This window comes from Tiliqua scincoides, chromosome 5 (assembly GCF_035046505.1).
Source record: "Tiliqua scincoides isolate rTilSci1 chromosome 5, rTilSci1.hap2, whole genome shotgun sequence".
Lineage (NCBI taxonomy): Eukaryota > Metazoa > Chordata > Lepidosauria > Squamata > Scincidae > Tiliqua > Tiliqua scincoides.
The window spans coordinates 43,672,503-43,700,264 of record NC_089825.1 but is presented as its reverse complement, the minus strand read 5'-3'; the positions used below and the strand labels follow the sequence as shown (position 1 = coordinate 43,700,264).

Sequence of the window (27,762 nt, the reverse complement as noted above, 5' to 3'; positions counted from 1 at the left end):
TTGCAAGACCGGAACTGCTCAGCGTGCCCACATAAGAATGTTAGCCTTAGGTAACAGAGTGTCCCTCAGGTCAGGCTACAATAAGAGCAAAGTCAAACAAGGCTGAATCCTTGATGTTTTGTGTTTTAAGTATCTGAAAATTGTTCATGACCAGCTTCGACCCACAAGACCTCAAATGATCATATGAGCAAGGCAATAAATTGATGGTAACTTGCTCATGGCCCCATGTTCTAGATGCGCTGCTGGTGAAAGTTGCATCTAGTGTCTCTACCTGTGCACACACACCGAACTGACTTTGCTGGATTTTAATGGAAGGGAAACTGATATATTTGTCTGCACTGAATGGAAGCTGACCATGGTGGCTGAGAGTGCATGGATGCAACAACTATACATCATATCGGGTCACTCAGGTGGAGATGTATGTGAATTCCACCAGATCAAGAGAAATGGGAAAACGCTTGCTTTCCAGAACGCCACAGCTAAGCAAGATCTTGGCAATGCCAACAGCTTGTCAACCAGTGTTTGTCAAGCCTCCAGAACATGGCCTTCCATCCTGGGATGGGCTGATGCACTTACCTGGCCGAAACTATAAATGGAATTTCATAGACATAACTGAGAAACATTTGAGTAAGAAAAGGCACTGTGAAAATTATAGTGTGCTGAGAAATGGACAGCCTACACAATTTCTGCATGCTCCAACAGCATGGACTAGCTCAATTCTCCTGCCAGGCCACACAGATATGACTATTCAGGGCATTTCAAATGCCAAGGAGTACCAAATGCAAGGAACAAAATGTAAAGGTAATTAAAATGATTATATGGAGTGTGGCAAATCTGTACAAATAAATGAAATTGGAGGTAAAAGCCTAGTGTGATCTAGGAGGTGGTGAATAGAGAATTGTGTGAAACAGAGAGTTTAGCTGTTGATATACTGTTTCCCCCCCCCCCAAAAAAAAACTAAAGCCAGTCAGTTTAGCTTTCATTTGTATTCTTTAGAGTAGCTACTTATTCAATTATGTATATTTTCATGTTTTATCTTTCATGTTGTTTTCTTTAAAGAACCAGATGCTAAGCTCCAGTGCTAAATATAATATATCACTGGGTGGCATCATTAATATCCAATGCAATTAGTTATTTTTCCTCTTATTTGTGGTCATATTGATTCTTTTACGCTCTGGACTTTAGTGTGCTGAACATTAATAATCATCAAGCTGGCAAGAGTATTAAGTGTTCTTCTCTGTCTAGTTGAGATCAGTCTTGAAAGATGTAATTATTTTACCTTTTGGACAACAGAAACGACACTTGATTTATATTCCTGTTTTAATGTGGTTGTCATATGTAATCAGTTAATGTTTCTACCAGGAAAAGAAATAAAATAAAACTAGAGTATCCTGCTATGAAAGGGAGGGGCAGAAGTTGTTTGTTCCTACTTAAATCCTTCCCTCACACTGGGAGGAAAGATTATAATGTCACCCAGGCTATCACCTCATGGAAAAGTTAAACTGGTCTAAGTACCTGATTTCTTCAGATTTGGGAGCCCTTTACCTCAGGATGCCTCTTTGCTAACAGATGTCAGGTGTTTGATCGCTTTAACGTCTTATTGAGGGCTGCCTGAAGTCTCCAGACAGTTCCACGGAGGCTACTGTTATTTAGGTTACAGTTATCCATCCTGTTTCATTCCTATATGTAAAAAAAAAAACACATTTTACCTCAAAGGGGATGAATAAAAGAGTTATTGAGTGATAAGCAGTCTAATTAGCTAATGTCTGTTAACATGTGGGTTACAAGACACATATGGCCTAATGAATTTGTTGAACTTAGGCATGGGGTTGTCATTCTATTTATTAATGCTGGTTTCTGAAAAGGACTTGGAGGAGAGATTTTAAGCAGACCATTTACTTATATAAATGCATGCATTAGTCTGTGTAACAGATGACCTGACTAGTTTATATCTGACATAAAATTAGCTACCCAAAACTTGGTGAGTGTCAGTCTGAGACATTTGGGGTCTTTGAATCATGCACAAACACACTATTTATTTTAATAATTCAAATATCAGGAAAAGAACAAGATATCCTTGCTGATTGGCAATGCTCTATTTCTCAGAATATTAGTTGGCACTTCTATGTGTGATGTGTGTGATGTTAGAAAAATTACTGTAATTAAGATCAACAATTTTCATATATTTTATGGTCAAGCTGTATATTACATTAAACATGTTGCTTGTCTTTTAAAGTTTTTGATTTTATTTTGTAAAACAAATGGGGGGAAATGAAGGGGAGTGGGTATTTAACTGTTTTTCTCTAAACCATATTTGTGGTGAAACTTCGCCCTGAAGAACTACAGTTGTAATCAATGGTGGCTTCAGTTCTGGGGCGAATAGTTGGACAGTTTTCATAGGGCAAAAGGGTTAAACCCTTCCTCCATGCCATACTCTTCATCTTTCTTGTCCTACCATACCACTGGTATTTACAAAAATTAAAATTAACTATAAGGGCAAACTTCCTGTTTAATATAACATGTAGTTTGGCCCTTAGCTAGTCTAAAGTTATTGCTGGGTCTTGGCTGGAGAAATATGTAGAGATTTAGAATTCTATGAAGAACAAAACTCTTCCACCTTTATATATTATATTATATTATATTATATTATATTATATTATATTATATTATATTATATTATATTATATTATATTGGAGCTCTTATTTCTTTTAAAGGAAGTGGTTATGAGAGAATTTTGCCAGGTTCCACTTCTCTCATTATAATGAAGAAAATTCTCATTATAATGAGGAAAGAAACTGGGCTTGATGAAGGCCTGTCCATGATAGAGAACCCTGGAATTTGGCATTTCTAAGCATGTACAAGTCTTGATAGAATTTTATTGAAATATCTGACTTGAACATGTTTTAATGGAACTACTTGGTTTTGATGACCATGAGTTATAAGCAAATAGTAAAATATTACCACTCATTTGTTTTGAAGAGTGGTAATATGTGGATCAACAGAACAGGGTTAAATACTCTGTGAAGTAATTCATCTCTTATTTCCCTAATTTTTTTATTTCTTTTGTACTCTCCCAATTGTCAGTATGTCACTGGAGAAACTGAACAGCAGGCTAACCATATCAGGTGAATATTACCTTCTGTGGGACTCTCTGGTGTTTGTTTTCCTTTAGAAGTATACTTTATTATACATCAGGAAAAGCAGGTTAAATATCTTGTGTGAATGGCTATGCATGTGGCTTTTTTTTGTGCTTCAGTTGCAAGGTAGTCAGACACTGAGACGTGTACATGAATCAAAAAGTACCCATGTTGCCATCTGTACATTGAGTCTTTCATGTTTTTAGAAGAGTCGCAACCTTTATGCTGGAAACAAACATAGAGGCTCTGAAGTGGCTTTCAGTGGGCATCAGGTACACAGAAGGTAACTAAGAAATGCCGAAGGTAGAGCACAAAAATGCAAGAAAGATGCCTTTAGAGCAGCAAACATGCTGGTTGTATTTAGCAAAATTAAAGAGATGGAAGACATCAAGGCTATAACCATACTTAAACTGGATCTAGGCAGTGATTTTGTATGGAATCCTAAAATTGTATGCATAAAAACAAATGCCATGGTGAGTGTTGTAAGCTAGAAGCTCAATATGCTAAGCAAATGAAGCTGTAGTCGTTCAGGCACTGACTGTTGATGCATTCGAGAACACAATTCTGTGACTGAGAAGCAAGCAGAACTTAGCCCCACTCATGGCTTCTGTGTGTTACCGAGGCCCAATGGATACTGTGCCGTCAACAGAAAGGGGTGTTACTCTACCTCAGTGTTTCCCAAAGTGTACTTCTAGGATTGCTGAGGCTGCGCCCTGAGACCCCTTCAGAGGCTCCACAAGCACACCATAAATGACTGCAGTCAGCTCTCCTGCTTGGTTTTCTCATCTGTCCCACCTCCCTTGTTCATGGCCCTACTTCCTCATTCCCCTCTTGTTCTGGCTCTTCACCAGAATTTGGTATTGGGCTCAATGTGTCCACTCTGTGCATGCTCTGTGGCTCTCCAAGATTCTGTCTGTGTGCCAGTTGGCTTCTCCAGGATTCCTTTTAGAAGTGCAAAGGGCTCTGGAGACCAAACAGTTTCTAGCCTATCCCTTCTCCTACAGTTATCCTTGAATAGCACAGCTGGATGGGCAGAGGTTGATTTCTGTATAAGGCAGGATGGTGTCAGAGGTTGGCCAGTTTGGGCACTGACTGAGGTCTCATACCTTGAGAGGCCCACCAACCCCTGAATGCTCAGTACTGACCCAATACCACTTCAGGAGGTGGGAGGGGGGGTGCCATTGGAGGCATGAAACAGGGCTTTGCCTTGGATCCTATAGCAACCTGCCATCAGCCTGGGGACAAAGGCATGGTGTCCTCTGCAGCTGGACCAGTTGACCACTGGTTCATTGTAGCAACCCATTAGCCTGCAGTGTGCATAATGCAGGTCTCATGTGTTATTTTTTCATTCCATCTCAGAAGGGTAATATAGAATAAAATAAACGGTGGTCAGAATGAACATATGGAATGTGTCATGTGCTGATATTTCAAGAAAAGTTAAAAACAAATCTGTATAATATATGTTCAAGATGGCAGTTTGGGTTTTCAAAATAAAATGAGCAACTGTTAATTATTGGTGATCATGCTTTTTTTTGAAAGAACTATAAATACAGTAGAGAGCAGGAAACATAATGATCGTAATAATATAAACAAAACAGATTAAATGTACATTTGACTATATGCCAAGGAGCTGGTACTGTTACTTTGTTTATAAAACATTAGATTCAATGAACACACATCAGTCTTCAAGTTATTCTGAAATGAGTGACAGAGCTCATTTGGAGGAAGTTATATAGCTGTAAATGTGCCAAACAAAAAGAGGGCAAATCCAAGTACTAAAAAGTGGATTTATTGAATTATTCCAGTGTAAAAATGCCTGATTGTTTTCATCTCTCCTCTTGGTTGTCTTCAGTCTCAGTGATCTCATCTATATGCACATTATAGGCGTCGGGTACTGCATTGAACTAATTCAGTAATTAGTTTTTAGATTTTGATTTGCCCTCTCTGTTTGGGCTTTAATTGGTGCTCCCCTCTTTTATTCTTGCCTTTGTCTGAAGTATGGTCTGTTTCTTAACTGATATGCTGACTCTGTCCACCAGTCCTTCTTCAGGCATTAAAATAACTGTGGATAGTGTGTGCCATTATAACCTGAACAAGAGCATGCCAGGAAGACCCACCCATGGGGCACTGTCCCCCCATAGCACTATCCCCCTACTCTTCCTGAGGACACCATACCGTTATGTTTGAAAAGACATACAGTATCCCCAAGAAGAAAATATCCCCAGAATGCTTGGCCCTCATCACAGAAACACTACTCATGGATAGCAGTTCCCTGAGTTTTAGATTTTCACCATTTGATTCTCCTTTCAAATTTCACAGTAAAGCTGCAACGTGTGCACACTTACCTGGAAGTAAGTCCCATTTACCTCAGTGGGGCTTGCTTCTGAGAAGACATGCATAGGATTCTGCTGTAAGGCTGCAATCCTAACCATACTTTCATAGGAGTAAGTCCCACTGAACTGAAAAGGACTTACTTCTGAGTAGACCTGCATAGGCTTGTGCCCTAAGTCTAGTATTTTTGACTAGATGCACTAAAGATAATAATTGTAGTCTGTGATGTTCCGAAAGTCAGCCTCTGTTTCACACCCTGGACAATAAATATAGGACAGATCCATTAAGTTTGGTCAGGCTGGAATTGGTTTAATGCATACCAAGTTCATATAACCAAAGACTGTAATGAGCTCAACACTGCCCATTTTCTGACATTACTTGATTCAAAAGCTAAATGTCCTCAGTACTATATATAAATAGAGAAGAGAACATGCTATTTAATTTCAGTAAAATTACCGCAAAGAGCTCATTTAGTGGTACAAAATCAATAAACAGGTTCTTTGGGAGGGTCCTGTCAACGGCAAGGTTAACTATATCATAGTTGGCGTCGCAGAAACAAGTACAAACAGTATAATTGGTCTTTGAGCACCTCTGTACAATAACAATCTGTTGTTTACATGAGGGCAGCTTGAACGATCCTCTTAACTTTTCTCAACCTTGTTCCTTTCCAGTATATTGTTGTTTATGAGTCATCCCAACTATCTACTATTTGTATTGTCTATCATGCAGGTAGTGTGGGTAGGTTGCAGAACTCAGACATTCTGCGGAGACAGTCTCCTCAGGCATCCTGTGATGTTTTAACTTGATGATTACTTTGCGTGGCATTTTTATCAGCTAGCTGCATTTAATGTGGGGCACAGAGTGGGAAAGAGTTGCTATTTCTCCAGAGCAGTGTGTGCAAATGCCAGAGTGGGAACCTTATGGAGGCAATCCAGGGCTTAAAACCCTCTATGGTTCTCCCTTGACTGACTGAGCAGTGTGTGCAAAGAGACCATTTCGAAAGAGGGCAGAGTACATCTTCCTAGGAGCAAGTTATGCATCATGGGATATCTTCCAGGAAGTAAGAAAAAAATAGCGTCAGAGCATCTTCTGAACTACTCACTGGCAAAAGCTCACTTCAGTTGTCACTGCTGCTGGATCTGAGATAAGATGTATGAAGCACTTCAGAAAGCACAGTGAATTGTACCCTAAGAAACGATAGTGGTGATGGGCAACCCAATCCAAACTAAATTCTCTGCTGGCAGAATGTGCAGAGCTACTAGAATTTCTGCAGAAGTGCCTGGATTGTGCCAGAAAGTGTACAAGATTTTTGTGCTCTTCAGCAGTGCTGGCCAGTTGATCCCAGCCACTAGCACAGTCTCTGGCAGCTGTGTGCAAGGGCTGGCAGCCAGGCCACCATCCACCAGCATGAGGTGAGATGCTGGTATGGACAAGCAGTGGGAGGAATGGGGTTAGGTGAGATGGAACGGAGTGAGGACGGAGGCAGAATGTGGAAGGGAGACGGCAGATTCAGTGCCATGAGCATGCGGGTAAATCCTATCCCTCTCCCCCCCCCTCCTTTTCCGTCACCATTACACCCCTCAGTCTGGCACCATCAAAATCACTAGCGCAAAACCAAGGGGTCCTATAAGTATTGGCAGTGACGTCACTAGGCTTTGCGCTATCCAGTGTGGAAGGCCAGCGCGTCACCCCCGCACGCAGTGGGCAGGGCAACACCACGGGTTGTGGGCGTGGTGTTGCACCATTGCCCCCCCCCACTGGTTTTTTGGCTGTACCTTTTGATAGAACACAGATATTTCAACATGGTCTGTTCCATTGCAATTCTGCATAAAATTATGCATTGATTGCTATATAACATGATGGTAATTTTCCTACAAACTATGGTTTTAGTGAATTTGGTCACTAGTAGTGTCACCCCCCAGGTGTCAACTTACTAACACCTTATTACAGCAGGTCTCAAACTTTTAGCACTGGGACCCACTTTTTCGAATGACACTCTAGGACCCACTGGAAATGATGTCATGGCCTGAAGTGACATCAATAAGCAAATTAAAATAATTATAAATAGTTAAAGCAAAGTAAAACAAATAATTAAATAAGGGGAAGCCAGCCCTATTCTACCAAGTGAATTTTCTCTGTGCCTGCAATAACACCCCCACCCCACAAAAAATCAGTGAGATTTTCAGCGCTACCCAGTGCCTAGTTCAATTTATAAACCATATCATTGTCAGGCTTTGCAAGTCTAAAAAAGTACCAGCTGAAACCTCTTTTTTTATCATTTGTAGTGGGGGAGTCCTGCCTTGTGGAGCATTTGTTAAGCTCCATGTTCATCAGATCGGGACCATTCTGGTGGCCTTGCATTCCCCTTTGCCTGACCTGCAATGCTGCAACCTGTTTTGACATGCATGTTGGGGGAAGAGTACCAGGCAAATATGTCACAAAAACTCTTGACTTCCAATGAGCGGACTTCCCTCAAATGAGGAGGCTGGTTAGAAGGAGGTTGAAAGAGAAGGTAAAAAGAGTCCAATCTCTCCAGAGTGCATGGAGGCTGCTTAAAACAACAGTAATAGAGGCCCAGCAGAAGTGTATACCGCAAAGGAAGAAGGGCTCAGGAGAGTGCCCGCATGGCTAACGAGCCAAGTTAGAGAGGCCGTAAAGGGCAAGGAAGCTTCCTTCCGTAAATGGAAGTCTTGCCCTAATGAGGAGAATAAAAAGGAACATAAACTGTGGCAAAAGAAATGTAAGAAGGTGATACGGGAGGCCAAGAGAGACTATGAGGAACACATGGCCAGCAACATTAAGGGGAATAATAAAAGCTTCTTCAAATATGGTAGAAGCAGGAAACCTGCCAGAGAAGCGGTTGGCCCTCTGGATGTTGAGGGAGGGAAGGGGAGATAAAAGGAGACTTAGAGATGGTTGAGAAATCTTTGCATCTGTCTTCACAGCTGACCTCAGGCAGATACCGCTGCCCGAACGGCCCCTTAAAGGAATTAAGTAGAGGTTAAGAGAGAAGATGTTTCAGACCTCATTGACAAATTAAAAATCAATAAGTCACCAGGCCCTGATGGCATCCACCCAAGAGTTATTAAGGAATTGAAGAATGAAGTTGATAATTTCTTGACTAAAATATGCAACTTGTCCCTAAAAAAGGCCACGGTGCCAGAGGATTGGCTCCCCGCAGCTTCAGAAGTGAAAGTGGAGCGATCGCACTCCACTTCTGCTTTAGCGGAGGTGGGGCGCAATCGCTCTGCTTTTCACTTTCGATCCTGGGGATCTCACTGCTGCCTATTCCCTGCCTCGAAGCTGCCCCCCCTTAAGGGGAGACAGGCCAGGGCCCACAGGCTGGGGTTTCGCGACGCCCCAGTTTGAAAAACCCTGACATAGACAAACAAGCCTTGCTGAGGGAGAATCAGCGTGGCTTCTGTAAGAGTAAGTCTTGCCTCACAAACCTTTTAGAATTCTTTTAAAAAAGTCAACAGGCATGTGGATGCGGGAGAACCCGTGGACATTATATATCTGGACTTTCAGAAGGCGTTCAACATGGTCCCTCATCAAAGGCTACTGAGAAAACTCCACAGGCAGGAAATTAGAGGGCAGGTCCTCTAATGGACTGGAAACTGGTTGAAGACCAGGAAACAGAAAGTGGGTGTCAATGGACGGTTTTCACAATGGAGAGAGGTGAAAAGCAGTGTGCCCCAAGGATCTGTCCTGGGACCCGTGCTTTTCAACCTGTTCATAAATTACCTGGAGACAGGGTTGAGCAGTGAGGTGGCTAAGTTTGCAGACGACACCAAACTTTTTCAAGTGGTGAAGACCAGAAGCAATTGTGAGGAGCTCCAGAAAGATCTCTCCAAACTGGCAGAATGGGCAGCAAAATGGCAGATGCGTTTCAATGTCAGTAAGTGTTAGGTCATGCACATTGGGGCAAAAAATCAAAACTTCACATATAGGCTAATGGGTTCTGAGCTGTCTGAGACAGACCAGGAGAAGGATCTTGGGGTGGTGGTGGACAGGTTGATGAAAGTGTCGACCCAATGTGCTGCGGCAGTGAAGAAGGCCAATTCTATGCTTGGGATCATCAGAAGAGGTATTGAGAACAAAACAGCTAATATTATAATACCATTGTACAAATCTATGGTAAGGCCACACCTGGAGTATTGCGTCCAGTTCTGGTCGCCACATCTCAAAAAGGTCATAGTGGTAAAGGAAAAGATGCAAAAGAGAGCGACTAAAATGATTACGGGGCTGGGGCACCTTCCTTATGAGGAAAGGCTATGGCGTTTGGGCCTCTTCAACCTAGAAAAGAGGTGCCTGAGGGGGGACATGATTGAGACATACAAAATTATGCAGGGGATGGACAGAGTGGATAGAGAGATGCTCTTTACCCTCTCACACAACACCAGAACCAGGGGACATCTACTAAAATTGAATGTTCAGAGAGTTTGGACAGACAAAAGAAAATATTTCTTTACTCAGCGCATAGTTGGTCTGTGGAACTCCTTGCCACAGCATGTGGTGATGGCATCTGACCTAGATGCCTTTAAAAGGGGATTGGACAAGTTTCTGGAGGAAAAATCCTTTACGGGTTATAAGCCATAATGTGTATGTGCAAGCTCCTGATTTTAGAAATGGGCTACGTCAGAATGCCAGATGCAAGGGAGGGCACCAGGATGCAGGTCTCTTGTTGTCTTGTGTGCTCCCTGAGGCATTTGGTGGGCCGCTGTGAGATACAGGAAGCTGGACTAGATTGGCCTATGGCCTGATCCAGTGGGGCTGTTCTTATGTTCTTAAACTCTCTGTATCAACATTGCACATATCAGCATATCAAGCATAAAAACACAACTCATGAAGGCATGTTGAACAAAAATACAGAGTGGACATCAAAAACTAACCTTGCTTTGGTAAAAGCATGATCTGGCTGCAACATCATCATTCATTTTATCCTGATCCAGTGGGGCCTGATCCAGTGGGGATGTTCTTTTGTTCTTATGTAAGGTAAGGTAACAAACATTTTCTTACCTTAAGGAAGCCCCCTTGACCGCCTCCCCACCTCAGGATGCAGTGCACGCCATGTTAGCACAGCTGTGTCAGAGCTGGAAAGTTGGTTAGGTTTGCGTCCTAAGGCAAGTTCACCTACCTACAAGTAAACACAGGATATGACTTGGTTTCTCGTTCCATAGGGCTGCATGTATTTTTGTTTTCTGGTTTTTTGGCTGTTACTTTTTGTAGAATGGAGATATTTCACTCCAGTTTTTTAAATTACATTCTTCTGTAAATTCTGCATCCAACAGCCTATGACATGATGGTGTTATTCCTAACCACCGCGATTTTAGCACACCACCCCCCCTTCCCATGCGCGTCGTCCGGTGCAGCCTGCACTCGCCTAGCGATGCCACTGGGTATTTGTAGCTTTTGCCAAGGCAAGTAAACAAAAGTTCACTGAGGAGATTTCAACTGTGTGTCATCCCCCCCACCATAGGATGCAGCTCTAGATTCCTTGTTGCAGCTGCATTAGTGGGGTGGGATTTAGTTTGGATTGGGCTATAAGTCCTATTGGAATTAAGGGGACTTCAGTAAGGATCAAAACTTGTTCCTTCAAAAGTATATTTATTGACTCTTTTATTTTTGTAAACAGTACATGAGGGTGTTAAAACCAGCCCCTGCGATAGTTTCAATCTCACTTGTACCCCTCCAAATTTGCTTTATATAACAGAAGTGTCCATACATGCAGCTGAAAAAACTTGTGTATTGACCTTTAGTTATGACACACTTTCTTAGGCTACAATGCTAAATCAGTACAAAATATTATGTATTATTGTTCATCTCAGAATAATCCACAGATCAGTGATGTGTATGTGCAACCTCCTGATTTTAGAAATGGGCTATGTTAGAATGCCAGATGCAAGGGAGGGCACCAGGATGCAGGTGTCTTGTTATCTGGTGTGCTCCCAGGGGCATTTGGTGGGCCACTGTGAGATACAGGAAGCTGGACTAGATGGGCCTATGGCCTGATCCAGTGGGGCTGTTCTTATGTTCTTATGATGCTCTCTGAATTCTTTATATTAGAGATTCCCTCACATATTTTTATCAGATACAATATGGATAAGCTGGTATTTTAGTTTGGTCCAAACTATTTTGTTGTAGGAATAAGCACATTTTCAAGATGTACAAAACTTTTAACCAGGTAGAATCATGTCAGATTATAGGTGCTTCACCAAGACACTTTTTGCAGTTCAAACATACATTACATCTCTTGTAAGTCTTATTGTATGAATTCAAGAACCAAGTCCTTATACCATCTATTCTGCCTTGTATTTTTAAGCATTACCAGTTTTAATTCTTATTCTGTGTTTTTTAATTTCTGGAACCAACATAACTATGGTTCTTGTGAAATAGTTTTTGGTGCCATTTACTGTTCCAGATTTTCGAAACCTAATCTGTAGATCAAAGGGTGGAACCAGGAGCAGTGTTTGATTTGTCCGGCAGTGAAACTTAGCTTATTTTAGGCGGATCAGGACATGGTGCTTCATGAAGCAGAACTTGTGTTAGGAGTTGGAACCTGAAAGATTTTTATACCCTGGTACAGGTGCTTCCAAACTCTGGCCTGCAGGCCAGATCCAGAATCCCCAGATAACTTGTCTGGGTACAGCATGGCAGTTGCAAAGCCTTACCATTCCATAATGCAGTCTCCACTTTTTGCAGCTGATCTTCATCACAATTCATGCCAGGCAGCCGCTTGCCCCTGGAAATCAGGGTCCAGAGCCTGCTGGGGTGATGCGTATTGGAAATGACTGCCTGACAACTTTGAGAAGTGGCTGCCTGTGAGTTGAAATGAAGATCAGCTGCGGAAAATGGAGACTGCAGTGCAGTACCACCTTGCCATGCCCAGACATGTTATCTGGGAACGGAGGGGGCTGCCTGTCTGTGGAGCATCACCTGTATATAGAGCAGATATTCAGCTGTAACCCCAGCAAAAGCTAGCGTTCATCACCTCACACCCGATCTGGGACATAAGGCTAAGACAACCACTGAAGTACTCTTTGGTGATGCTCAATTGAAACTTCTCACCATTCAGTAGGTTGAGGGTGATAGTATTTTACATACATATTTCGACCCCTACTTCCAGGTGTAGTTTAATGCACGGCCTCTGAGAGGAATTTTATCAGGCTGTGCAAAGTTTCTTTTGGGCCCCTTTGCAAAGACGAAGGGGTGAAACAGAGCAGGGGAAGGTGGTGACAGGCGAGCAGAATGGGGGCAGGGAGGGGCAAAATAGGGGAGGGGGAGGGTGGAGACAGCTGGAAAAGTCTTTGGAAACCAGGGCTACCCACCCATGTGGCATTGGCAGCTAGATACAGTAATACAGAAAACAAAACACACTTCTAAGTCTCTCTAAATCTTTCAAATATAGAAAATCATGCAGAAAATTAGCATCATCTTATTTAGGCTAACACTAGAATGGAAAGCGTCCTGTGGTGTAGCAAAACTTGCTTCTACAGCAGCTGTAGTTCTGCAGCTGTGTCCCTTAGCCGCTATACACTCCTTCGTGGTAAGCAGATCCACAAGCCAAAGAGCTACTATAGCAGTCTAGTTTCCTCCTTGATTTGACACTGTGTTAAGGATTGTCATGTATGCATTCCTTGGCACAGCCTATATGGCTTGCCAGTAACTGCAATAGCTGCAGCCACATGCTTGTGGTAGTGTCCCCAGCATCCCATGCAGGCAACAAGTTTGAGTAGATAGGAAAAGGTCCCAGGAAATTTCTGGATTCCTTTGTTTGGCTCCTGGGCCCCCTTTTTGATCCTGGGTCCAGATACAAATTGTCTCCTTTACCTTCCTCTCCTAGGCACTGGTTTAATGACTGGATTCTACAGAAGTTGTTTAGGCAATTGGTGTTCAAAGTCTTATTAAATCATTTTAACAGCAATGGCACAATCTATGTTGTTTCTAAGGTAACTGTCTGTAGTAGTGAATTTCATATTTCATATTCATTGCTAAATTATTCACATATTTCAAGTGGTAAAATCTTCCACTTTTTAAATTATTTTTTTCTGTCAAAGATTATTTTACACTATTCAAACCCAGGTTTTTAATTTAGTTCAGAACTTTTGAAGTAACAGATTAAAAGTTTGTTCTATAGGAAAAAAACAGTACTACTGTATATTAATTTAAATGTTTGTTTTGAAATGGTCTTGTAAAAATTAAAGACCCAGAAAATTTATCTTAAGATGTATGTTAAAAGGGGGGCGGGGCCTGAGGTGACTGAGAGCCCTGTTTTTCTGAGCTCCTGGAAAGCTCTTGGAATGCACACTATTTCTTCCCAGAATCGTGAGTCTGATGAGATCCGAGGATCAGTGGTCAGGAGAGGCCTTGATCCTACAGATGGTGTACGGTTTCGGAGAAGAAGGGTCCAGCCAGGGACTGTTTTTTCTCCAAGGGAACCCAACCATCGATGTCGGTGAAGGTGAGGATTCAATGTTGAAATTAAGCCGAAGGCTCCAAGCAGGGAAGGAAGTTGAAAGAAGCAAGTGAGTGTTGTTCCGTTGTGTGTGTCTGGCATTAATTGATTAACTGACTGCCTGATTAAGCTTCTGCCTGAGAGAAGGAGAAGGAGGGGCAGGCTTTCCCCCTCCTGGGAGAAGAGGAAGGAGGGGGAGGCTTTCTCTGTTTATTTGTTTGTTGATGTGAGAAGAAGCTTTGGAGGAGATCTGCCGAGCTTGTTATGGAAATATGAATGCATAACTCTAACTTTATAAACCTAAAATTTGTTGGATTGCAAATTAACCGTCTTGGAATACAATTATTGTTGTGGAGTGTTCAGTTTCGTTTTCCTGTGGAAAGCTTGTGGAGTGCCTTTGGAGAGCTGCTGGAGACCTGCATTTTTTTTGTTTTGCAAAAGTGGTTGATTGTTTATATTCTTTTGATTATTGCCTGGAAAAGAATGCGGTTGACATAGAAACAAATATAAATAACAGAAATAAGATACAAACAGAAATAAGAAAATCAGGGACATCTAGTGGACTAAAAAAGATACTGCAAGGACAAAAACAGGACTTGACAAGTGAAGTAAGAAGAAAGAAGATATAAGAAGGAAGAAAAAGGATGACAGGAAAAGGAGAGAAAGTTAGGAACTTTTCTGCCGCAGAGTCCAGCTTGGGAAAACTAACACAAGAGGAACTGAAAGGAAAAGAATGGAAGCAGATAATACAAGACAATATAGAGAAATTAGTGGCAATGGGACAGCAACAAACTAATCAATATCTGCGGGTTCAAGCTAGTTTGGATGTGTTAACTACACAACTAAAGCATCTTAGTGTGCAACTTAAAGATGTTATATCCAAATCACATGAGAAAAAACAAAGGATTATGGAAAAACGACTGGAAATGGGAAAGCAACAAGCAAATTGATATTTACAAATCCAAATTAGCCTGGAAATCTTAATTCAACAGACAAATGAGTCTAATACTCAAGAAACAGGAGAGGATCAACAAAAGAGCAAAGAAATGGAAGATAAATCCAAAATACTGGAGACAGGACAAAACAAACAATTGGAAGAGACAATGTTAATGGAGATAACTTGGAAGATAAAGACTCAAAAGTCACCAGACCACAAAGGAGAAGAAATACTTCGACTAATTGATGCAGATTGGATTGATCAAGTGAAGGAAGAAGAAATACTTCAACCAACTGACATAGATTGGAATGATCGACTCATCAATATGTTGATTTAGCAAGAAGAGCAAGTACATTAAAATGTGATCTGTTAAGAGGAATTCCTGTGAAATTTATTAGAAAAAAAGATGGAAAGTTAAAGTCTAGAGAAGAGAAGAGATTTGGCATATCTGTGGATATTTAGGTTGGAGACAAGAGAATTGATAAAAAGAAAGACAGTAATGTGTTAATTTTGTATGTTAGAAATTAAACTTATTAGATGCCAATGAGAATTCATATAAGCTTTATAGGTGATATCTAATATGTATAAAATTTTAGTTAGTTTGATATTAATAGATGTTAGAATTTTAGAGGATAATTTTAATGAATCAGAATTATTTTTAGGTGATATTGTTTTGGATGTTTATGTATATGTTTATGTATTTAGTCATGAGGATATATTAATTTTGGTTGTTATAGACAGAGAAATGATATATGTAATTATTAGGATATTAAATTGTTAGAATTTAGTGTGTTAGATATTGGATTATGATATTAATTTTTGTGAGGATTTTATATGCTAGATATTGGAAAGACAAAGATCCCAATGAAAGATCAATTAATAGAGAAAATAAAGAATGTGGTGGAAATGGACTGATTTTTAGAGAGCTTGGATCAACTGAAAACGAAATAATTGAGTAATGAAAATTATTTTATGTTTGGTTGAAAATAAAGTTGTAGAAGTATAAGATAGGGCATTTAGATGAATGTATTATATATATTATATATATGATATGATTGATAAATGATATTAAGAGGCTAACGTAAAAGAGGGACTGGATTAGGAAATATGTAATAATTTATTAGTTATAGTGATGTATGATGTCTTGCACCCTCTAATGTTGTGTTTATGTACGTCTTGTATTATGTGTTATGTGTGTTTGTTATTTTGTTTTTAAAAAAATTAAAAAAAAATTAATTAAAAAAAAGATGTACATTAACAGATTCTACTCCATATTGTGTCTATTGATTTCCCTTCAAGGATCTGAGTATCTAGATGCATTGATCTAGTATAACTAAGAGCTAAATCAATCGTTATTTTTAGAACTGACAGAATTAAATTGGTATGGAGACCTATTTTATAAGGAGACGATATAGCACAAATGTTTAGTTTTTCTCCAAATTCCCAACTTAAACCTAGGGAGAGGTTCTTTTGTTGAAACTTCCATAATTATTTCTCTCCGTTCTGATTTGCATCGTATAACCTAACAAATCTGCTGGAGAGCTAATTCAAGCAAATAAAATTATTTAACTGTTTCAGGCTGTTTCAACTGTTGTATAATTCATAAGTGTCTAATAGGGTTCACTTTTTCAGTATAATCCAAAGCTCCCCCCTTCAGTCACCATCTGCACATTACTTATGCCAGATGACCATTTGCTGTGGGCTTTTGTGAATTTGAACCTACGTGTTCATTCAGATGAAGGACTAGATGTAAAATAATAACCTCTGTTCTCAGATATGGGTGCAGCATGGCATTTCTGTGTGCAACTTATATGTATTACTTCATATGATATACATAAAACTTAATATTGATATGCCTACCATTCCTTGGTCTTATCTAGATACTAGAATCAGTGCTGGTGCCAGGTTGCTGGGGACTCTAAGGCAAAACCCATTACACTCCCTGTCTACCCCAATGGTGTTGTGGGTGTTACCACTGCTGCCAGTAGTAAGTGTTCAGGGGTTGGCCTGATCATGTGGACCCTCCATGCATTTGGGCCCTCAAGCCTGTGCTTATCCTGGTAGATCCTTGATGCCACCTTAAAAAGCAATAGGTTTAATAACTACTTGTTTGTAGTTATTACAGGAACAAGTAAAACACAATTTCAGTTTTCAGTGGCAGTGCTTAGAAATATTATTGTGAAAAATCTGAAATCATTTTCCATATCTTCCTATTAAGTACCTTCAGTGCATAATGTTCTAGCCATAATGAAGCTACTAAATTCTAGATGTTAACACAGCCAGAGTTACAGACTTTTTAGATCCCAATGATTTCAGCGGGTGAAAGCTAAGCTTATGTCGAACTCTAAAAATACTGAAATCAGTGAGACATTGTTAAGAAAACTGAAGCATGGTAGGGTACAATTGCAAGTCCCACCCCACCCACGCAGGGTCTTTCCATTACTTTACGTGCAGGAAACATGCCTGCGTGTGTAGAGTTCTGCACACCCATCTGAATTTCTGGATCATGGCCATTTTCTATTTTACAGACACTAAAATGTCACACATGGGCAACACACACATCCATCCTGTTCCCTTTGAAATGAATGGAAAAGTGCCAAACAAAATAAATGGAAGTGAGTGCAGCCATGCAATCTAATATACACTTTACCTTTATAAAATAAAGAAATATAATTTGCTGGATTGTTGTCTGGAGAACAGCAGTGTCCTGAAATAAGAACTCTCAAAATTTCTCTTAACTGAATTGAGAACTTGACTCCCTGCCTCCGTAGATAAAATACTAAGTGAATATTAATGCTTTTTAGATTTCCATTTTCATTTAGATTTCCATTTCCATTTAGATTTCCTAGCCATTTTCTTACTTATAGCAAACATTTAACAACAAATCAAGTATTTATACTGGGTTTCCGATTGTTTTGCATCAAGGATCTTTTTAATAGACAAGAACCCTTATAGATAAATAGCAGCTAGCACAAGAGTCAGAAACTGGGGTCCGTCAACTTTTTCAGGATAATGATGACAGTTTTCCAGGTGGCAGAACCCGAAGAGTCAGAGACTTCCCTTTGGTGTGTTTAGCTGATGGTCATTAATTCCGTTTTGAGTGTTATGTGCAGAATTTAACATGATTGTATTAAATTCTAATTATATTTTCTGTCAGGTTATTTTTTAAAAGCAGAAACATAACTGAAACTTTTTAAATGACCCAATTTATATTTTAAAAGACTTGTTAAACTTTAGTTTAAAGTTTAAACTAAAGAACTTATTCCTGCTTCCAGTGTAGAACTGTATTCAGGCATTGACATCCAAAGAGCTTTGGCATGTGATAGAAGTTTGATGCATCCAAATCCTTGGTGACTGATGGCAATCAGAAACACTTTAAAAATATGGATAACAGTCTGATTTTTGTAACTCATATGTTAATCCTACATGAAGTCTTTTGCCACTTTTCAGTGAAGTGCCCCTGAAAATTTGCCTTTAGTCTTCATGCACACCCCAGCTGTAATCACAGACTGAAAATAATGCCTTTAGAGCACTGCTGATTCTCATTTGACAGCCTGTGGTTTTGTGCTTTTCAAGAGTGTTCAAAGTTCTCACCAAATTATACTGGGAAAAACAAGGAGGTATGAGGAGTTTCATCCTAAAAGCAGTAGAGTTTTTAAAAATATATTTTAGCATGCTTTAAAAATTCAATCTACAGTCACTGTCTTTTGTGTTTTCAAAATTACTTTTTCTAAAATGCTAGTTTCTTTTAATTGAGTGAATCTTAAAATGAAAATGTTAAGCGGTTCAGGACTGTGCCTGTTGGCTGGCAGTGGTTTTATCTCAAATTGCTTAGAAATGTATTTTAAATATTTGTTATAAAGGGATATGCATGACCTGAAATATGTGAATCGCTTCTTTTTTTGAAGTTGAGGATGCTCCATCTAATTATTGACTAATAACTAACACTATTGCACAATTACTTTGAAATGTTCATCACATACATGTGTGAATGAAACAGATGTAGGGAACAGACAGTGTTTCATTATTGAATCATAGGAAGAAAGGAGTTTAATGAAATGTAATGGACAAACCAATTAAGCTTAACTTCAGTGTTTAAGCAGTATTCTGTTTGCTGATTAAGATGGCGTGTTTTGGAAATTTCCCACCTGTTGGATTCAATAAAAATTGCCCACCAAAATCACTGAAGTTTGAAAAAGCGGCTTTCTTGCAAATGCCTCAAATTAGCAAGCAGCAGGGAGTGTGGCCTATGTATGTGTAAAGCATGAAAGATTTACACAGATAACACTGTCAATCAAAATCAATAAAGTAGATGGCAGTTTTAAACGGAAATTTTTTTGTAAAACTAGACTTACTGCTTCAGTCATCAACACAGTACTATTGAATTTTCTAGGAGTTAATGCTAAAAACTAGGATTATTGATTTTTGGATTTTGAGCGTATTCCATCTAGGATTTCCTAAGCTTTCCTTGTGATGCTTCACACTTAAGTTGACAATGCCAGTGGCATAGCTGTTTCCTCGCCTGTGTAACCTTTTTCTAATCATACGGGAAGGGGATGGAAGTAGCTTTACAAAATGATTATTCCCCCCCAACAATGCAATGTTGGGGGGGGGGTATCTGTGTGTTGCCCCTTTGTCTGTTGGCCAATACTACCCACCATCTTCCCCAGGAATTAACATACAGTTACAGATTAAGCCTTTGACTGTCATAAATCTGCTTCCCAATATGTTTGACTGGCAGGAGAGCTCTCAATCCATCCCTAATATAAATAGGGTTTTAGCACATCCAGTGCCGCTCTAAAGTTAAACGCACAATTTTGCGGTCGGCTTTGTTAGCGTTGTGTATTCATCTCTTTCTTTCCCTTTCCATGAGTATGCATATGCTAGCATGTATATGCATGTGAGTGAGTGTATGTGTGTATATGTAAAGTAGAGGCAGAGATAGGATAACAAAATGAACTATTGTATGCAAGAAATATATGAAACTCACCCAGCTGCCAGCAGCAACTGCTACATGCAGTCCACTGATTATTGCACTTACATTGAAGACAGTCAGAGTTACAGCAGTTGCGATGCCCAGTTCCTGCACAATAATAACATATCTATGGAACAGGCCTGGGCGGTGAATCAGTCTTATACCTGTAGTTACCCTGGAAACGTTTTTAAAAGCGAGTACTCTGACATGGACATGGCCCTGCATCAGTACAGTCAACCTGAATATTTCACCGATGAAAAACCGACTTTTTCTCAAGTGCAATCACCGTCGTACTCTCAGAAGAAAGGTAGGGGCAATGCTGTTGTTTCTTGGTTGTAAAAAGCAATCCACCTGAATTGTGTACCCCCAGCTTTGCACTTGCAGTGTTCGCAGTTGATTCAGTTACATCTCTAAACGTGAAGACTGCTTGTTCAGAACTGAAAGTAGCAGCAGATGTTGCTAGGTGATTGAAAAAGCTTGTGGGTTTGTTTAGTATTGTGTGATTTTTTTAAAAAAAGATAAGGACTTGCAAGTATTTTCACTCTAACTTTAAAAGGCTCTTTTCTTCATATGAGTGTACAAATATTTCTCTATTGCTAACCTACTGTGTGTGTTTTATGTTAATTTGCTGTTACGGCTTCAGACTTAAGAAAGTTTTTCCTTAGCATCCATTTTAATCATGGCTTGGTGGGGGGCAGTATTTTTCCAGCCTTCAGCAATTATGAATATACTGTACCGTCTGATTATAACTAATACAGGTTGTTAAAATTCAGATCTAGATATTAAAGCAACCTATAAAATGTCATTTATTTTGAAGTTCAGAAAGTGCTGATGATAGTATTGATGCTAGCAATGTGGATAACTTTAAAGCAAGAATAAACTTTACTTTGCCCGGCAAGAAGTCAGTCTAATGTTTGAGTGGGAAATTGAGAATTATAAATATGCCTTCCTCTAAGATTAAAATGTTCCTATAGTTTTTTCAGATTTTATTTATCAAATGACTGCCCTATGTGCAGGACTATTCTAAAAATTGAAGTTGGAAGTGTGTGGAATTATTATGAAGGCTCCCTCTAATCTTCCATATTAGTTTACAGACCAACCTTTCTGTGATAGCAACATAAAGGGATTCTCTGTCATTAAATATCTTATTTAAAACAGAGCACAACAGGACATCATTATGATCCATATTATGATAGTTGGTTGAATTGCATGCATAGAATTAGAACCTGTTGGATCTAATGTAACTGATCAGAATGCAGTAATTTGTTATTTTGGAGGCATTTTATTGCTAAAAGTAGTTGATTTTAAAATTTTTATTTAGAACATTTTTAAAAAATTGCCTCCCTCCCCCCGCCATGCAGATAGTGGAACTAACTACATATACTTTGATCCTTTCAACCTATATTTACCTTAAACAACATAGTATTGCATGAGAACAGATATTGAACCAAATTCTGTATCCAAGTAATGACAAGAGATCATTATGTTGAGGGTTGAACGAGCAGCTCATGGCTAGTACTTTTGTTCTATTAACGTAAATATTTCAACATGGTTGCTGTGCTGACATTACACACCTGAAAATATGCTCCTGATTTTGTTTACTTCCTTTTAATTTTTCTTTTATAAAATAACATTATATATACACTTTGAGTCATCTTTCAGTAATCAAATAATTTTTTGTATAGCAAATTATATACTGTTAAAGAATAGTTTTTTGAAAAGCCTTTGCTCCTCATTCATTTATGCAATCATGTGACTGCAAGCTCTCTGCCCTTATTCAATTCATAAAACAAATACCCACTGTGTAAAGAAACCCCAATAGTTGATAAAACAGAAAGCATCAAAGTTATGAAATATAGCTGAGGATTTTAAATGTATAAGAGTATGAAATGTAGGATTGCCTTTGTATGTGGCAGTCATTGGATTTCTCATCATTTTTAAAGACTTTAAGCAACAATTGATGTCTCTGTGTTCTGACTTAAAAATTGAATGTGTGGAGGTGTTTGCAAGTAGCTCCACAGATTTCTTTAAAAATGGATTTATTACTAGAAAATGTTACTGTGTGTTCTTTTGAAGTGGTCTCTCCTTTCATGCTGTAACAATGCTGTAAACAGAAAGTTTTCATTTTGACCATCCCTCAATCAACATTGTCTTGTCTAATGGAATGGAATATGCAGGGGGAAACTTGAAAGGTTCTTTTGTTTGTGCAAATGAATGAGAAGTTGCATGGCTTTTCTAAATTATTCTAACACTGTATTTGCTAACAAGTTGTTTTTGAAAGCATGTTCATATTTTTTGCAATGGGAAGGGGGTGGAAGAGGTTGGCTGGCTGCTTCCAGCCAAACTTTGATAAAAATAACAAATCAGTTAATCCTGCCCTGAGGACAGAAGGCTCGACTAAGAAACATTTGTGGCAGTATTGATCCAAAATTGATTTCCCCCCTATTCGTCCTCCAATTTTCTGTTTTATTATTTTTTGCTAGCAAAGTCTTAGTCACTAGCTCATTAAAACAAAATTAAGACCCAAAGCAGGTGTTCAAGATCAGCTCTGTGGAGCTTCATGTTAGTTCTGCGCAACACTTAGTGACTTGAGTTTGTATTAATTATACTCACTGCTCTGTTTTGGCAGTGCCATTCCCTAAGATTAATGCATAACAAACTCCAAAAAGTATGGTGTTCAGTCTTTCCAGCCAGAAGATGAATCTCTTCAGCACTTGTGATGTGGGGCATATTAGTTACCCTTCTGTACAATCCCAAACAGAAGTAAACATTGAATAGAAGTCAAGAACAAAACATCTTTGTAATGCAAGAGACAATAAGATGATCCAAAGTATCCAGGAGAAACGTACTGAAATGAATCATAACTTTCAAATTGTTGATTCACAGTCCAATCCTAAGCAAGGGGAGAGCCAGCAGAATCCAAGTTCTACTGGTGCTGTCTGCCGCAAAAGTGTCAAAGTGCTTTGTGGCAGTGCAGAGTCAGTGCACTAGTGGCTAGTGCCTTCTCATGAGTGCTGGTGGAGTGACGGAGGCCTAACAGCCCAGGGAAGTCTGGCATAGGGGGTGGAATGGGGCAGGGGAGAGCAGAATGGGGTGGTAACAGGGCAGGGGTAGGCAAATCGGGCCCAGGAGAGGGCAGGATCAGTTAATGCTGTCATCCATCAAATCCCGAGACCCTTAGTGGGCCTGATTCATCTGCAAGGATCAAAGTAAACTTGTGCCAGTGATATCAGTGGAACAAGTGGCACTAATCCGAGTTGACCCATTGCAGCTGCTGGGGTTTACTTCAGAGCAAGGAGGCAAATGCTCCTTACCCCAAGGAGACCTCCAACCAAAAATCCCTCCCCGGATGCAGCATAGCCCATGGTGGCACCACTGCATCGCCATTCAGGGATTTATGTTGAATTGGGCTTCCCGAGTACTTAGAAAGGAATGGCACTTTTAAATCCTGTGTGGAACTCCCTCTCCCATCCCCTGCCCCCCAAAACCTCACATAAATTGTAAAGTTTATCAAGAGACTGAGAATTAGAATTTGCAATTTATTGTTTGTGGATTGTTCTAAAAAGAGGAGTCAGATACTAACAATATATACTTCCCTTTTTCACACTAGGCTTGGCTAGTCCGACAATGATTATAACAAAGGACCAGTCATTATTTTCAGGCTAAACTACCAGTTACAATGAATAGGTAGTTTTGACTCTGCCTATGTTTTTGGTTTTTATTGGTTGAAACCTACAAGGGTGATCGAGAACAGGACTATGGCATGCACAGATGGGAACTGTTTCCCATCATGTCCTACTCCCCCTGAAAACTGCCTGGGTTATTAGGCCCAGATTTAATACTATGTCTGTATGATTCTAATCAGGGCTGTGATGCAGCAGGAAAGGGTTAAATGCCTCCATGTTCGGAAGCCAAACTATGTGTTTAATGGACCGTGTGGTTTGGCTCTCAGACTTCTAAGGGAGAGAGACTGGGACTGAAGCTGTGGACATACTAGCAATTATGCTGATATCAATGAAATGTCTTATGCGAACAAAGATTTGTAAACATGGTCTAGGACTCACTTAGGTGGTCAGAATGTAAGTGAAAAATATTTAATGCTAGGTTTCTGCTGCATTTGTTGTCAGTCTTGGCAGTTTAGATGGCCTATATGACTCAGTGGAAGTTTCATGCTGACAAGATAATCTGTACCCTTGAAAAGAACAGTATATATTCCATTTACAAAATAGCATGAAGAGGCAGATCATTTTCCTGTCCTTGCTGATAAAGGCTAACCATCACCTGAACTCTTGGTTGGTGGTTGTCAAATAATGACATCTTTTTACTTCAAGTAAAAAATACTTAAAGCATGTACTGCTTGAATAGTCAACAATGTTGCTTATTTTACGGCACAATCCCGTTCTTTGTTTACACCAGTGTAGTGATGATACAGCAGCTGCTGTGCTGGCCTAGGGTGTCACAAATGTGCTGTAAAGCATGTTGTGACCCCAGAGAGTAAACAGCATTGGTGGGAAGGCCTGTGCAATCCCACCGGTACTGGATCCAGCCCACCACCAGATGAAACAAGCAAGCACTTTCCGGGCAGTACAGGGGCTGGAAGTTGGCAAGAGGAGGATGGAGATGGATCGGGCCCAGGAGGTGCAATTGATGGTGCTGGCACAGACTGAATCCTATTCCCCCTTCTAGGCCTGAAAACCAGTCATGGGGCTTCTTGGACTTGTGCTGGCCACTTGGCAGGCACAGATACAAGTGGCCCTATTGAGCAGACTGGAGCTCTACACGGGGTAAGGGGACAAATGACCTCAAAGAGACCTCCAGCCTGCTCCTTCCCAGTACTGGCAGCCCCGCTGCACATGCGCTAGTTAGGACTGGGCTGTTAGCATTACAAAACAGATCCTGTTTCTGGAGCACTTTATCCTATTGTTAGTAAAGATTCTTGATGGTGCTTTGTCATCTTGTTAGCTGCACCATCTAAAGCCCTTTATAGCCCAAGGAATGCATGGGGGAATTGGGATGGTGCTTGCTGACCTGGTTCCAGCCTTCATGCATTTGTCCAAAGGTTCCTGACCGAGAACATATGCAATCTCAATCCTTCCCACACACTTTCACCAAACATCTGAAAGGGTTAGAATATTTAACACTTGCTCTTTATTTTAAAGAGGCAGTTCCTTTAGAAAGCATGGCCTAATTTTCAAGCTCTATGGTAGCATGTTCCATACCTGAAATCATGTATATGTTTTAATGTATTTTTATATCCTGCCTTCCTCCAGTTTAGTGAACATGAGGCAGCCTAAAGAAGAGTGGGATAAAAATGCATCAAATAAAAAAATGTCCCACTAGATGAAGTACCAACAGCTGCTTTGGATCATAGTCATCCCAAGTCATTTAAAGGGATTTAAAACCCAATCCTAGGCATGTCTATCAGAAGTAAGTCCCATTGAATTCAGTGGGGCTGACTCCCAGGAAATCATGCATAGGATTGCAATCCTGAGCTCAATGTGCCGGCTTACCACCAGTGCACACTGTCGTAGCTCATTTGTGAGGCTTACTGCCAGGAGAGCGCCTGTGCTGTCCTGTCACTGGCCGGCGCTGGACTAGCACCGGGTGGGTGCCCGGCCTCCCCCGCTCAATTGTCACACAGACCGCCACAGTAAGGTAATCAGAGGAGGGCGGAGGGCGGGAGCAAGCGTGACAGGGAGGTCGGAAATGGGGAGAGGGTGGGAGGCAGGTGTGCTGGGGGGGAGTGGGGAGAGAGGGAGGTGGGTCCAGTGGAGCTCCACTCCACCAGATCCTGCACATTCGTGTGGGGCACGGCACCCTACATGAACGCTTTTACCTCAGCATCTACCTTTTGGTCAGCAGTGAATTGCAGGGCTACTTCCTTTATCCAGGAGAAGGGGACAAAAGACCCCTTCTCCCGAGGTGCCACCTGCAGTAGCCTGAGGCGCACAGGATGTGGCGGCAGCTGTTTTTGGTGCCGCCAAAGCTGCGTGTCATAGGAGCTCAGGATTGGGCTGCCTGGCAGGCTACTATTAAGTAGCAGCCTAGAGGCAGTGATATGCACAGGAGTTGTACTAGAGATTGACCTGGTCAAGCACTAGCTGAAAACCCACACCTGTCAGAGGGCCAAGATGATCTATGAACCCTCACTACTGGTGGTAGAGATAGTGTCCAAAGTACCATCAATTAGTGGCAGATGACACGGGCTCCAGTGCAGATCTTTTCCCCAGGTCTCTCAGCAACGTGGACCAGTATTGCTTATGCAGCATCTTCTTGCATTTGTGATGTACCATCCAGAGGGGGGGAATCTACACATCCCTCTTTTGTTGAGATGTGTAAATCAGTGTTTCTCAAACTGTGGGTCAAGACCCACCAGGTGGGTTGCGAAACAATTACAGGTGGGCCCCCATTCATTTCAATATTTTATTTTTAATATAGTAGACTTGGTGCTACCATGGTATGTGACTGCATTTGGGGAAGTGTTACACATCTGTACTTTTAACAGGCTACTATATCTATGCTTTTAACAATGATAGTAAACAGGACTTACTCCTGGGTAAGTGTGGGTAGGATTACAACCTAGGATTGTTAAAAATGTTCCTGCTTGATGATGTCACTTCCAGTCATGACATCACTTCTGGTGTGTCCTGACAGATTCTCATTCTAAAAAGTGGGACCTGGTGTTAAAAGTTTGAGAACCACTGGTGTAGATCAATATCGTTCATGCATCATCTCTGGGTGTTCCCCCACAAGTTTGCAGAACAGATAAACAAATGAACATCAATGTTTTCTGCTTCTTTGTAACATCTGAGGCTGCAATACTAGGCACACTTTCCTGGGAGTAAACCCCATAGGGCCCATTGAACCAGTGCTATTTGCTTCCAAGTCACCATTCGTAGGATTGCACTGTGCATTTCTTTCAGAATTTGAGCCATGCTGTGTGTCCATGGTGTAAAATCATAATAGTCTGCCCGCAAGCTAATCGGCTTGTTGTATGATTGCAGCTTTATCGGGTGACCTTTTCCCATTCAATGCTTTTTAAAAGATGAACCATTTTTCACTCACTGGCAATCACTTGGAAAAAGAGATGGCAAATAAGCAACCATTAGATTTTCTCCGTTAAACATCATCAAGGGGAACATCACAATAAACAATAATATTGACATTGGGCACAGAGAGAATTCTCTCCCTTGTTTTTTCAAAAGAAACAAATGATTCAAGGGGAAGTTTAGTGCCTTGCCTAAGGAATTGTAGCAAATTGGAGATGGAGGTGGGAATATAATCTAATTCCCTTTCTGCCTTATCCAGTGATTCATGCTACCTTAACTTTCTAGATATATATATTGCTAAATTAATTTAAGCCAGAATTGAATTTAGTTGGCACTAGTCACTTTTTATTGTTCATAACAAGGTATGCTGTGTTAGGGTTATATTGACTCACATCTCAATATTACCATAAAATGTATCTCTCTTCGAGTACATTGTACTTCAATGTTTTTAAGAACAAGGTTCATGCATTTAAGGGGAAACTGGTTAATTGGTATCTATGTGAGTAGCCTGAACACTCTCCCCTTATCACAGAGGCTGGGGCCTTAAGGATATCCACCTTAAGGATATCACCTTATCCTTAAGGTGGGGCCTTTGACCATTTGCTCATGCAGTGTTCCACAGCTTCAATAGAACTGAACAAATACCCCACAATTTTCTTTAAAATGGTGGTCATTTCTTGCACAAAGGGACATGTATTTTGTTCCAAGAAAGAAATGCATTAGGGCTTCACCAGTAGCAGCTGCAAAAAGAGGAATAAAAGTGGTCAGCTACATTAGATATGGGGGAACTCCTTCTTCAGTCTGTGCCACATTCCCAGTGTTTTGTTGAAATATTTAAAATGGATCTGGATGTAAAATATTACTGAAATATAGCCAA

The 27,762-nt window shown here is 40.4% G+C and overlaps 1 protein-coding gene across 1 annotated transcript in view; it reads left to right on the top strand.

Moving 5' to 3' along the window:
* The first annotated feature begins 355 nt into the window (after positions 1–355).
* Positions 356–27,762, top strand: part of THRB (thyroid hormone receptor beta) — a 59,044-nt gene continuing 31,637 nt past the window's right edge. Inside the window, 2 exon segments of the mRNA XM_066627407.1 lie at positions 356–382; positions 384–801. Of these exon segments, the coding sequence (XP_066483504.1) occupies positions 356–382; positions 384–801 (445 nt within the window).